This window comes from Carassius carassius, chromosome 21 (genome assembly GCF_963082965.1).
Source record: "Carassius carassius chromosome 21, fCarCar2.1, whole genome shotgun sequence".
NCBI lineage: Eukaryota > Metazoa > Chordata > Actinopteri > Cypriniformes > Cyprinidae > Carassius > Carassius carassius.
This window is the reverse complement of record NC_081775.1, coordinates 30766276-30781157: the sequence shown is the minus strand read 5'-3', so window position 1 is coordinate 30781157 and position 14882 is coordinate 30766276. Positions and strand designations below refer to the sequence as shown.

At 37.9% G+C, this 14882-nt stretch overlaps 1 protein-coding gene across 5 annotated transcripts in view; it reads right to left on the bottom strand.

Annotated features, from left to right (window-relative positions):
* The window catches only part of cltcl1 (clathrin, heavy chain-like 1), a 45801-nt gene extending 32070 nt beyond the window's left edge, over positions 1-13731 (bottom strand). For all 5 annotated transcript variants that reach the window (XM_059504295.1, XM_059504297.1, XM_059504298.1 and 2 more), the window contains exons 1-2: positions 13364-13731; positions 1240-1447 (exon numbers count right to left, since the gene is read on the bottom strand). In XM_059504295.1, coding sequence (XP_059360278.1) covers positions 1240-1447; positions 13364-13405 — 250 coding nt within the window. In that variant the 5' untranslated portion in view covers positions 13406-13731. The remainder of the gene's footprint in view (positions 1-1239; positions 1448-13363) is intronic.
* Positions 13732-14882: the final 1151 nt, after the last annotated feature.

The following is a 14882-nucleotide window of genomic DNA, read 5'->3' as shown; positions in this document are numbered from 1 at the left end:
TTCAAAAAATTTACCAAAAATGTGAGAATAAAATGAATTATAAGATTAATTTATAAATAAGTAAAAATAAAACACTAAACTAAATCACTAAATTAAAGTTAAAAAAATATTTTTATTGTTAAATTACTTTTTAATTTCAAATTTTGATCTAATAAATTTTTAGTAAGTGTTTTTTATTAATTTTGATTAATAAAAAAGTTACAAAAAAATGTATAATAAATTAATAAATAAGCTAAATACTGAAACAAACAATCAAGTCAAAGTATATAAATAAACTTTAAAAATAAAACGCATACCGAACATTTTATTACAAAAATGCAAAATAAAAACATTAAACCATGAAATACAACTTTTTTTTTAAATTTAAGCAAATGTTTTTAAAATAGTTTATAAAATAAGTCCAAATAAAATCTACTACCACACCTTAAAAGAAAAACTTCTGTATTTTTACAATTAAATATGTCTTATATGTTTTTATATACAGTAGTTTATCCAAATGAGGATTATCCCTTGATTTAAATAAAAGGAGGTTTTGTAAGGTTTAGCTCAGTTTTGTCACCAAAATGAGGCTAAGAAAGTACAAATACACACAGCGCTCATGCATATGTGAGGAATCACGGTCAATCGGCCTTCAGTCAACGGGACACAGACGTTTTCACACATACGAGACGTTATAAATGTGTCCCTAGAACACAAAACCAGTCTGAAGTCTCTGGGGGATATTTGTAGCAATAGACAACAATACATTGCATGGGTCAAAATTATAAACTTTTCTTTTATGCCAAAAATCATTAGGATGTTAAGTAAAGATCAAGTTCCATGAAGATATTTTGTAAATTCACTACCATAAATATATAAAAACTTAATTTTTGATTAGTAATATGCATTGCTAAGAACTTCATTTGAATAACTTTAAAGACGATTTTCTCATTTTTTGATTGTTTTTTTTTTTTTTGCATCCTCAGTATCTCAGTCAAATATTGTCCGATCCTAACAAACCATACATCAATGGAAAGTGCATTTATTCAGCTTATGACTGGTTTTGTGCTCCAGGATCATATATATATATGTGCCGTCAATGATCAGAGCACAACTACTGACAGGCATCATTCCAGAACGACGGAGAAACTCACCTTCTTCAACAAGAGCAGAGCGAGAGCAGTTTAGTGTTTAGAGCGAGAGTTATCGTATCAGAGAACAGCAACACAATGAAGAGTGTCAGACTGATTTGATGGGCACCTTTCAGAGCGATGACTTTACTGGCCGGGTTCATGATGGCGCTGTCTGCTGTGATCGGCCGGCGGATCGGGCTGCTCGGGTCACTCAGGTCCAAGATCACCACCTGGTTCTGCTCGCCCACCTTCTCTCGGATGCAGATGAAGCGGTCAGACTCCATGGTCAGGCAGCTGAAGCTGATGCTGGCCGGACTCACTCCCAGCGTCTGCAGCTAGAGGGCGACAAACACACCACAGAACTCCAACTCATATTTTAGAATCATTTAAGGACTTTTAGATAATTATTAATCGACATAGAAAAATAATTGTTTTTAATCCTGATTAATAAATGTAAAAGACTTTTAATAAAAACTAAAAAATAAATATTTTTTTAAATAAAATAAACCAAACACTTCTATTAAATCAAAGTGTAAAATGAACTTTTAAATTATTAAAAATAAACAAATTACATTAAAACACTTACTAAAAATTCAATAAATCATAAAATTTAAAATGTAAAATAAATGTTTTTATTTTAAAAAGAATTTAATTTTTTTGTATATTTATTTTTTATGCTTTAATTTTTATTACATTTCATTTTGATGAATTGTAAAAATCTTAGTTAAAAAATTTTTTATGAATCATAGTAATGCAAACATTTTAAAACCTTAATGAAACAACAATTAAAAAATTTCTAAATTAAAATTCACAAATAATTCAAAAATAAAAATCTCAACAATTAAAAAAATTATTAATCAATAATGAAATAAGTAAATTATAAGAACGCAACGTTAATATTTTCTTAAATTTAAATATAAAAACAATTTATTATTAAAATATTAAATATTTATTAAAATATTCTGAAACATCAATAAAGACAAAATAAAACAAACAATAAATGTACAATTAATTCATATTCAAAATATTACCTAAATAAAACAATATTTATAAACTAAAATTATTTAATATTACTAATCAAAGTATAACTATTTATTTTATTGGTGTACCTGCATGTCATGTGACCTGTGACATCAGAGAACTGTGAACAGGTGAAAGTGTCATTGTAATTGAAATATAAACTTCAAAGTAATAAAACGTCTCTAGGTTACGAATGTAACCCTAGTTCCTCGAAGGAACGAGACGCTGTGTCAAAAGCGCTATGAGGAAACGCCTTTGGCAAGATCAACTCTGAATATCGTGTGCAATCAGTCCAATGGAAGAGCGTGACGTCACAGGCGGGGTGAAGGCAGGTGCCACGCAGCTGGCTTCAGCTTCGAGTAGGGAAGCAAGCGCCGGCAGGGGTGCCGGGAGTATGGCTCTGCGACGCAGCGTCTCGTTCCTTTGAGGAACTAGGTTTACATTCGTAACCTAGAGATGTTCCTCTTCAGGAACTCGAGCTGCGTCAAAAGCGCTTTGCGGAACGATGTGCCAACGCTGCCAGACTACCAATCCCCTGCCTAGTGTGTATCCGAAGAGCACAGCTAAGGCAAGAAGACAGAAGAGCCAGGAGCGGCTCGCATATCGAGATTGTAAAATCTGGCAAATGTAGAGGGCGTGGACCATCCCGCAGCGTTGCAGATGTCCAAGAGGGACACACCTGCTAGAAAGGCCTTAGAGGCAGCCATACTCCGCGTAGAGTGAACCTTGGCTCCCAAAGGAAGGGGAAGACCAGAGGACTAATAGGAGACGTTGATGGCCTCGACTATCCAACGACCAAGGGTCTGCTTAGAGGCAGGGGAACCCTTTTTAGGAGGACCGTAGCAAACAAGCAATTGGTCAGATTTTCTCCACAGGGCAGCTCTGTGGACGTATGCGTACAGCGCTCACACTGGACACATACAATTTAGCTTCTCCTGGTCTCCTGCAGAGAGCCTCTAACACCACGACCAAGTCTCACGGGGGAATACGGGACAGTACTGAAGTGAAGTGAAGTGAAGTGACATTCAGCCAAGTATGGTGACCCATACTCAGAATTTGTGCTCTGCATTTAACCCATCCGAAGTGCACACACACAGAGCAGTGAACACACACACACTGTGAGCACACACCCGGAGCAGTGGGCAGCCATTTATGCTGCGGCGCCCGGGGAGCAGTTGGGGGTTCGATGCCTTGCTCAAGGGCACCTAAGTCATGGTATTGAAGGTGCCCTTGAGCAAGGCATCGAACCCCCAACTGCTCCCCGGGCGCCGCAGTTGGGGGTTCGGAGGTCTCAGCCTCAGTGGAGGTCTGGACTGGAGGTCTCAGCCTCAGTGCACCGGAGAGGAAACATGTAACTAGGGGGTGCCTACCCACTGACTGACCATCGAAAGGGACGTGGTAAGCAGCTATGGCCGCCACGTACACCTTTAAGGTGGAGTGAGTTAACCCCGCAGAGAGCCTAGCTTGTAGATAATGTACTAAGGGAATCAGTCTCTCGAGACTGATCTCTGGTGTAAGAGGCCCCCGAGGGGGTGGCGAGTAGGGCTGGGACAACGCGTCGAGGTCATCGATGACGTCGACGCAAAAAATACGTCGACGCAAAATATGCGCATCGATTCGTCGACCTGTTTTTATTTATCTAAAAAACGTTTGCAAAACGTTTACCTTATGTGCGCTGAATATACGCGATGGCCGGATCAACATTCTGTCCAACGTTATATAACCAATCCAGGGGTTTTTCTGCATTGATCTTTTTTTTTGGCGGCTGTCAAAGCCTTATTTGATCGGTGAGTGATGTAGAATAGAATGACTGTGCTGCACCTGACAGGGCGCGTAAGAGAGAGAGCCCCGGCTGTGCGCGCGCACTCACATTCTTCAAACAACACGAGCGCTTCTTGCTCTCTCTCTCTCCCTCGTGCATATTAATCAAAATCATTAAACACGATAGAAAAAGGGCGAAACACCCAAGTTTCACGCGCACTCGCGCACTCACAGTCTTCAAACTACACGAGCGCTGTCTTGCTCTCTCTCTCTCTCTCTCTCTCTCGTGCATATTAACCAAAATCATTAGACACGATAGAAAAAGGGCGGAACACCAAAGTTTCACGTGGAGCATTCAGAGATTTTTCTTTCTACATGACAGGCTGCTGGCTCCCACTGTTAATTTTTATTTTTTATTTTTTGGAAAAGCACTCTCTGTATTAGCTTAAAGCCCTAAAGTTTACATTGGTTACTGTATTCTTTCAATTGCTCTAAACAAGTATTTTGGGTGAACTTTTTTATTGAATGCTAGACATCAAGTTGTTGTTATTTTCATCTGAAAGTTGTTATTTTCATCTGAAAGAAGAACTTTTTTTCAGTAAGCTAGGCCCTATGTGTTCAGTAAGCTTGTTTCAGTAAGCTATGTGTTTTCAAGGCTTCAAGGTTTTATTGAATGTTATCTCTATACAAGTGCAAAGTAATGCATTCTTAGTCAGTCTTTTATGTTGTAATTTTAAGAGCAATAAACATATATTGCAATGTTAAGCAATTCATGTTTTTTTCATTCAGATATGTAAATCAACATGTATAAATTGTTAGTAGTCAATTAATGGGGAGATAATTGAAATCGAATCGGTCTGAAAAATTAATCGTTAGATTAATCGATGCATCGAAAAAATAATCGCTAGATTAATCGTTTAAAAAATAATCGTTTATCCCAGTCCTAGTGGTGAGCTTCCCAGCTCCGCTACGCTCACGGGCGGACATAACTGGGAGTGACACTCGCGGGAGACCGCTGCGCCCTGAAACACTGGCAGGGTTGGCAGACCGGCCTCCAGATGGCACTGGGGTGAGACGGGCACAGTATAATGAGGTGGACATCGCTCTACCCCAGTAGGGGCTACCCTCAGGGTTAGAGCCCGACCGATATATCGGCCGGCCGATATTATCGGCCGATATAAGCTAATTGCATTTAAATCGGCATCGGCATTTATAACGGCCGATGAAACATGAGAAACAGAGTCTCATGCTTCACTCATTTTATGAGTGTTGCATAGTGTGCCCACCAGAGGGAGCTCTGCAGCTCCAGAGTTAACAACAGCGCCAGAAGTCCACTACAGAAGAAAGCGATCAACTGTTTTGACGGTGAGTCTGTCGTTCGTCATGTGAAATGATTGTAGATTTAGTTCATACCCTGTATATAAAAACTGTGTGGTAGTTCTAGCTAACGGTCCTATCATTATTACTTCTAAATATTCTGTAACACCACTTACAGCCGCTAATGCATTGCTATATTAGATTAGCCACAAAGCTAATACCATGTTTATCAGTGGAAGAGCGCGAACGTTAATAGGAGGTCAAACTATAACGTTAGCGTTTAACTTATTCTTATTCTATTGCGGTGTGTTTCCCACATAATGACCGCGTAATTGAGCCTTTCACACAGTACGCGGTATGCACGGCGCTTGCCGCTGGGCTCAGCGTTGCCCTTCAGATACAACGCGATTTGCGCTGCGCTATGGCATAGGCAGAGTTTTAAAAACGTTTAGCGGGAGCTCTTTCATAGTCTGTTCCTCCTCCTTTCGGTCAGCAGCAAACATGTATCTGTCCCGTTGTAAGAAGCGAGCGATAGCGCTAGTCCTGCTGATGAGAATTAAGAGAGAAGCAAGGAAGAAGAGGCTACCCTCAGGTCCAGAGAACAATTTGGTGAATTCAGGCTGGTTACGTTACTCTAACGCTAATAGCTTCCTTTTTAGCAGGCCCCTTAAATGCTTGCTATTAACTTGTTTGAAGGTGGTTCTTCTCAAAATTGACAGCGGTGTGTTCATGACACTAACGTTAACCATTCAACTTCGAATTGATTCCGTAATCTTCCGGTAATAGTAGGCAAGACGATGTTTTGATTCAGACTGCACAAAGAGAAGAGGAGAAGATATACGGGTCTGTTGTGAATGTGTCTGTGAGAGCAAATATAGTGTAGTTACAGTAACTACAGTAGGTGCGTCAGAAATGATTAAACCAGAGGGGACATGTAAATAAATGTGAGCTGAACAAGCGCTTTTTTTTTTTTTTTTACATATTGTTTCAAAGCAGCTTTACAGACATAACAGTAAAATGTTGAAATAATATTGTTAAATATAAGTAGGTAATACCTATTGCTTGACAAATAAAAAAATATATATATTTCTCATTTTTGCCTATGTAGGAGATCCCAGTTTATTATTATTATAATTCTAATGATGACATGAGTAATGATACATGGTGATATTATTAATACACATGCTTATTCTTTCTCTGTCTCTCTTTCTGCCTACAGATGGCTGAAAAAGGTGAATGCTGTAGCATTAAAGTGTGGGACTACTTCTGCAAATACTTTAACTTTAGTATTATAATTTATTTACAGTAAACACACAGACTGTTAAAACCAGCTTCAACTGGAAGAAAGTAAAAGTGTTAAATGTTTAAAACCAGACTGTTTTTTGATCATTAAAAAATATATACTTTTGATGTGCAATTGTTTAGTCATTGAGACTGTAATCTAAGGCTTTTTTTTTAACATAGTCCATTCTGGAAAATGGTTTATACAGCCCACATACATAGAACAGGCAGATATTTTGCTATTGAATGTTGTGTAAATGCAGTTTATAGGAAATGGGTCTAATATCCAGATTATTTTTAAAATCAAAATATCGGCTTATAAATCGGCTCTTTTCGAGTTAATATCGGCATCGGCCCCCAAAAATCCATATCGGTCGGGCTCTACTCAGGGTCGCTGCGCCTCTGGCGTCAGGACCTCTTTGTCCCTGACTCAGAGCTTTTGAGCCTCGCGGTATGAGGAGCCTGCCTGTGGTGTGGGTATCTCCCGCCCAGATAACCCACGAGAGTGACGAGGGAGGAAACTCTGGAACGCCGCCGCCTGTTTGCGTGCCTCCTGGAACCTGTCGACGACGGTATTGACTGTGTCGCCGAACAGGCCCGAGGTTTGAAGCGGGGCATCCAGGAGGCAGACCCTGTCACGCTCTCTTACCTGAGACAGGGTCAGCCATAAATGCCTCTCCGCGGCCACCAAGGCTGCCATAGACTGCCCAATCGCGTGAGCGGTCTCTTTGGTGGCGCGGAGGGAGAGATCAGCGGTCCGTCTAAGCTCTGCAATATCGCCGGACTTGATCCCCTCTCCCTTGTCTACATCTCTCAGCAGGTCAGCTTGATATGCTTGGAGGACGGCCACATAGCCCTTGCCCATTAACATGGATGTTGTTTTTAACGGTTTTGTGGGCAAGGCCGGAGCCTTCAGAGACGATGCCGAACCAGGTGACAGATAGCTCGCAAGCGTCTGCTCAACCCGGGGCATCGCTCTGTACCCTCGCTCATCGAGCCCTGCGACATTGCCATAATATTGAGAGTCGGGGCCGAAGAGACTGGTCGAATAAGGGTGTTTCCACGATCTCGCTCTTCTTCGTGGAGATTAGGAAAAAAGGAAAGGCTCCGGGCTGGAGGTGGCTGTCTCGGCCGCAGAAACCGCTCATCTAATTTACTTTTCTGCGGTTCAATCCCTACTAATAGTCTTCACATCCACCTCATCAGACGAAGAGAGGTGGAGTGTCAACCCCTCACCCTGGGGGGAAGTAACCGCCGAGCGTGCTTCCAAACCCAGGGTTTGGGCGCCGAATCTGGCAGATGAGGAAGGAGATAAGGACTGGCCCGTCTCCATACCCTCTGCCAGATCCACCTGCGAACCCTACAAGTGCAGCAACCGCTCTGCCTCGGCAGAAGCGGGGCCAGCACCGCGGGGAACGCTGACGAAGGCTCCCTCCTCGAAGAGAGCCCTCCGGGATCGAAGCGTCCGCATCGGCAATTGTTCACAATGCGGACAGTCGGCTCCCTCGAGAACCGACTCAGCGTGCTTCGATCCCAGGCAGACCATGCATAAATCGTGTGTATCCCCAGCCGTGATGTAGCGTGGGCAGGGAGGAACACACAATTTATAGCGCGATCTGGATTCGCCCTTCATATGTCTAGTCTTAGCTTTGCTCTTTGGTATTATGTTGCTTTATTGGGACAGACAACAATAAATAAGACTCACAAGACAGACTTTTGAACATGCACACACAGAGCGCTTGCTGAAAGACGCGAAGCTGAAGCCAGCTGCGTGGCACGTGCCTTTATAGCTTCCTGGTCGCTACGTCACCCCACCTGTGACGTCTGGCTTTTCCATTGGACTGATTGCACAAGATATTCAGAGTTGATCTTGCCAAAGGCGTTTCCCCAAAGCGCTTTTGACGCAGCTCGAGTTCCTGAAGAGGAACTCATATTTCAGCTCAAAGAGGTTCAGCTGTCCAAAAAATAATATATATGTTTGGTAATTCCTGTAATAAAGCATCGAGCGGTAAAGCATCTCTGATGTTAACCAACAGTCTCTGCTCCAAGCAGCAGTGCACAAGATATTTTGACAGTATCTTTGATATTTTCCTCACAGTGAACTCTCACTGGTCTGAGCTCTCAGCATAGTCGTACATGAAACACTAACAGATCCGGATCGTTCAGACGAGGGAAAGAGCTCAGGAGTTTCTCTGAATGATTCACTGCTGAGAAACACAGGCGCAGTGCAAACCTGACCGGAACACGCTTACGCAAGGACTAGAGATACTGTAGAGCAGCCTAAGGCCAACACACACACACACACAGACTCAGAAGTGAGTCTGCATTTAGTGCTCTAATGAACATCTTCACAAAGCCTGATGTTTGGTCTCTAGATACATCTGTGCTCACTCCGTCTGGATAAGACCCTGAGATTGAACAAGAAATACATGCTTTAAAATCACTGCATATGATGTCACAGTTTGAACAAACAACATGCATCATTTACATACAGGCCAAAACACAAAAGTGAACTGCACTACAGACAGCTTTAAAAATGTAAATATCTTTAATATGTTACATAAATTTTTTTTTTTTAAAAATGTCAAAAAATATTTTTTAATAATAATAATAATTCAAAAACTTGTTAGAAATTAATTAGGCCATAACTTTTTTTTTTTACTAATCTTTTTAAAATAAAAAACATTCAAAAGTACTTTCCAAAACTGTAAGTCATATAAACGTCAAATTGAAATAATTTAAAAAATACAATCAAAATAAATCACTAGCTAAAAGATAACTAAATAAAGTCAAAATTAATACTTTTAAAATCAAAAATGTAAATCATAAAAATAAATCACATTAAAATAATTGTTAAAATGCAATAAGAATAAAACACTTATAAAAAAATATTATAAAATAAAAAATAAAAATTCATAAAGGATCAGTATTTCTTTATTTAGCTTTAACTTATATGTTAGTTTTAGTACTTCAACTTAACATTTTTCATGTATAGGTTTTTCATATACTACTTATTTTGTTTCAGATTTACTGATTCTGAGATTCGTGTAACGATAACTGCATGCAATGTTTTTAGTTTTTTTGCTGGAAATGAATACAATTTTTTAAACAACCAACACACGAGTCATTTGTTTTTTACAGGCCAAAATTTCAAAATGAAGAGCACCAGTTAGCTTGAAAGTGTAAATCTCTGTCTGTTTCTGATATAATTCAAACAGACCCAATCTGATGATTTAATGCAGAGACGATGAGGAGAGCAGCTGCTTAAGAAACATTACATAACAGGACTCATTTCACACACATCTACAGATTCATGCTTTCAAGTTAAAAATATATATATATACTAACACAGTCAACATTACCAAGAGCAATGACCAACAATGATTGTATCCTACAAAAGCTAAAAAAAGAGACATTTTAATAATAATAATAAAACAGTATATAGAATGAAAAATTAAAAACATTAAAAAAAAGTACTAAAAATGAAATCATACAATAATCATTTTAAAATAAACAATCTAAATAAAAAACTTGCTGAAAATTAAATGCAAATTTTAAAATAAATTTTAAAAATAACAATTATTTTAATATAATTAAAATAAGACTAAAATAAATAAAACTTTAAATATATTTAAAATAAAAACATTTAAAAAAAATACTTGCTAGAAATTAATTAAATCATAAAAATGTTTTTAAAAAATTCAGAATTTAAAAAAATTCTAAATACAAAAAATAAGAGAAATTTTAGGAGTAAAAACACTCAGTGTACTTGTTTTTCTAAACTTGAAAGGTCCAAAATGACATTATTAGTAAACATTCTCCTCATAACTCATAACCAGACAGCTTTGAGTGAAGGGTTAAACTCTTGTGTTACTGTACATACAGCAGCATTAGATCTGCATCTATGAGACGTCCTCACGAAAGCGCCAGATGTCCAGTCACACACACACACACACACACACACACACACTAATAAGCTCATTTCTGATGGGCTCGTCTATGATGATGATGATGAAGATCCATCTCCGAGCAGAAAGAGATGAAGCCGTCTCTGTATCTTACTGATCTCCATTTACATTCATGCACTTGACAAACACTTCTATCAAAAATGAATTCAAAGGTCAACATTTAATAATCATGGGGAAATCAAAACCATGCTCAAAATTCGACCAAGCAAGCAATGAGTTAAACTAAAGATATTTATATTTTAATGTTGAGTGTGTGTGATCAAAGTCCTCTGTGTCAGTTGATAAACATGTTTCCTCTTCCTGCTCGTAACTTCATTAGCCAAATCTCTATTGGGTTACAGCTTTACATCAGCAGCCAATCAGAGGACAGAGAAAAATGACACAGCAAAAATAACCCCATAAGAACAAGCAGAACAAGATATAGTACTTTAAATAATAAACATATGTTTAAAAGTAACTTAAATCATAAAAATAAATACAAAAAAGTCGCCGAAATAATAACAAATCTAAATAAGTAATTTAAATAATAAAAATATATATTTAAAAAAATCATTTGAATAATAAAACAAAGTAGTCAATTTAAATACTAAAGAGCATTTATGTAAAATCTGGTGTTACAGATTAAATCATATGCTTTTAAGATAAGTTATAGTGCAGCTGGAGAGATTTATATCTGTGTGTTTGTTCCTTTTCCAGTTCAATATATTTATAAGACATGAGCAGAATGAACTGCATCTATTTATAAAAGCACACACACACACACACAGAGAGAGAGAGTTCCATTCAGGATCAAACTGTATCAATATAATCCAGCTCTGAATGAACTCAAACACACGTTCAAGACATAAAGCCAAGCTGCTAAAGGCCCAAAGTCCTGCCGGCTGCAGATTCTTGGCATTCTTTAGCTGAACTGCACCGGCTGGGCGTCCGACATCGGAATAACACCAGAGAGAGAGAGAGCGAGAGAACATGGAGGGACAGTATCTCAAGAGACACGCTATGAAATTCCACGCTTTACAACAAAACCTCATCTCAGATCCCAGTAAAGCAGCCGTAGATCTGACTGAGACGGCAGCATCTGGTTTCAATCAGCTGCAGGGTGAATTCCAGAAGCGACAGAGAAAACACGGCCGGTGGAAAGGTGAGGCTGGACGGTCTGAGAAACGCTCGCACGTCTCTGTCAAGGAGAATATTTTCAGAGGCGTGTAGAATGAAGCTTCATTAGCGTTTGGCACTGAGGCCCTCATCTCCAAAATAACATTGTTTCCAACTGTTCCACAGAATACACACTTCAACGCAGGAGAGCAGCTCTAATGCAGAAGAGTCTCGGTTTGCTGGAAAGATGAGTCATCTCATCACACACAAGCAGAAAACTTCTTCCAAAAATTTCAATATACTGGAAATGTGCTCGTCATCTGGTCATCTTAGATCTAGATGAGTTTGTTTCTTCATCAGGTTTGGAGAAATGTAGCATTGCATCAGTGTCTCATCAATGGATGCTCTGCAGTGGATGGGTGCCGTCAGAATGAGAGTCACAATAAAACATCACAATAATCCTCACCGCTCCTTCAGGTAATGTCTTGAGAAGCTTTTATCTTCACTATACATTAACTGATGAACTGGAGTGCTGTGGATTATAGTGATATTTTATTGTGACCCTCATTCTGACGGCACCCATCCACTGCAGAGCATCCATTGATGAAACACTGATGAAATGCTACATTTCTCCAAACCTGATGAAGAAACAAACTCATCTACATCTTGAATAGCCCGAGGGTGAGGAGATTAAGGAAATATTCATTTTGGGGTGAACTATTCCTTTAAAGCCTTCAGTCGGTGCAATCTGAAGTGTGTTTTTAAGCCACACATGACAGCACTGTGCTGAAGAGGAATGCATCATGTCTGGAGTAACTGACGATGCATTTCCAACCCACACTTACAGACACAAGCTCATCTGACTAACTCAGTAAAAAGAGAACAGAGACAATACTGTCAATACATAAGCCTTAGAATGCTAAACAAAAAAACATCAACTGGTTCCAATAACAACTTACAAAAGAGATGTCACAAACGACTTTAAATGTGCAATTTAGAGACCTTGTTTAAATGAATGAAGGCTAAAATACAGCATTTCACTGCACATACACTACAGTACCTTCACAATGCATTATGAAGAGTCATTCAGATATTATTAATGATTTCATCATCTCAAAGATGCTTTTTGCACTCAAGTAAGGTATTTTTTTTGCATACCATGCAACTAATGTGCAATTTATCATACAACGATGTCGCAATGTGTCGATTTCCACCATGCTGAGTTATTGGAATACAATTTCAAGAACTGTACTTCATCTAAAACTAGTTCTGATTTGTGTATAATGATCATCCAAGATGTTTTCAGAGCTTATATTACTGTACATGGAATACTGTTATATGTAGCAATACTTAATATAATACTATATGTAAAAATACTTAATACTTATATGTAATAATACATTAAAACACTTAATGACTAATTTAAAGTGATGTAAAATATTGATATTGAATAACAATGTTAATAAAAACCAGCATTATTTTAAATGCTGGACAAGTGCAACTGTGTAACACACACACACACAGAAACATTCCACGATACAGTAACTGTCATCATTTAAATGTCATGCAACTATGTAACAATTTCTGACACGTGATGGAACGTTGTTACTATGTAACGATCCGTTTACCGTCATTCTTTTAAATGAGAGGCCACTATGTAACACGTAAAGCAACTCTTTATTCTCAAATGTTACGTAGGTATCAACTATGTAACTCGTGAACCAGGCCGCCGTTACACAGTTGCGTGTTTACGGTTTAACGGCGTCGAGCGGAAAGCCACGAATGTTGCGTGAGTCTATGCGGTTTTACCTGCAGATGCTCCTGGAAGCGGATCGGTAAAATCTGCGCCATTCTCGTGGAGAGGAGACGAGGAGGAGGAGAGGGGCGCAGATGAACAGTTGTTTGTGTGTTCCGTTCCTCTGAGTTGTGTGTCCCGTTAGAAGCGGTTATTCCGTGAATGCTCGTGAATCTCTGTCTCGGACTTCTTCTCTGAGCGCAGCGGGACTCCTCCGCGTGAGAAAGTAGATCCGCGCGCACTGATACGATCCTTCTTTCCTGCAGCGCAGATGCTGTAAACACACTCTCACAGGAGCTCAGTGGGGTATGAAGCAGGGAAATGCGTGAGTTTGCGGGAGAAGGGAGTGTGAGGGGGTCAGCTGTATCCTTCCGCTCGAGACGAGCATGTGACAGCAGGAACTCCCCCCTCCAGCCAGAAATACCGGGGGTCTATTTCTGCACACTCACTCAGAGCAACAACAACAACACTGCTCTTCTCCTGCCATTCATACAGTATTATAAACAGTATTTGACATAAATTTGTATATTTTCAGTTTTCATCTTAGTTGACGTTTTATGATGGTGTTTTTTTTTTTTTTTTTATAGAGTTTACTTAATTTTTATTTTATTTTAAATTAATACATTTTATTTTATTTGCATTCCATTTTTATTTCAAGTAATAAGTACTCAAACTTAAACTAAACTATAAAACGTGACACAAATGACTGGAATATTTAATGAAAGTAATAATAATTTTTAGTTATTATTTAAATTACCAAATCTTTTTTTTTAATGTCTATTTAAGTTAATTTAAGCACTTCAACCTAAAAATAAAATATTCATTTGGTAGCAAACTGAAATATTAAAAACAATTTAGATATTTTATATAACATATATATTTCAATTAACTATTTATTTTAAAGTTTAATTAAATGTTTTTCTCCAGCTTTTATTATTTATTTACATTTTATTTTAGGTATTTGTAGTTTTACTAATTTAAATACTTTTAACTTAAACTTAGACTAAAATATTCTTTCTTCAAGAAACTGATATTTTACTGAAAGTGTTTTTTTAGATTTTATTTGACATGCATTTGAATGTTTTAGTTTCTTCTATTAAATGTCTATTCAGTTTTATTAATTATATTTCCATTTCAGTTTGGTTATTTTTAGTAATTTTAGTTAACTGGTATGTTTTAGAAACATACTAAACTAAAACTTTAAAATATTCCATTGGCAACAAACTGAAATATTTACTGAAAATGTAACTTTTTAATTAAGTTGTCATATATTTTTGTTAGCATTGATTTTTATAAACAAAGGTTCAAATAGTTTCAATAAAATGCTAATAGCACTTCATAAACAAATGCATGAAACATAATAAATTAGCATGGTATTATTTGACGTATAAATCGACATTTCAAGGATCATACAAAAAAAATATGTCAGAAAGGTCACATGTTTTTTTTTCTTTCTTTATTAATTACTTTACACGAGACAACAAGTTGTCCTGTACACATTATATATGCATAGAGTTTAAAGGTATTTAATGA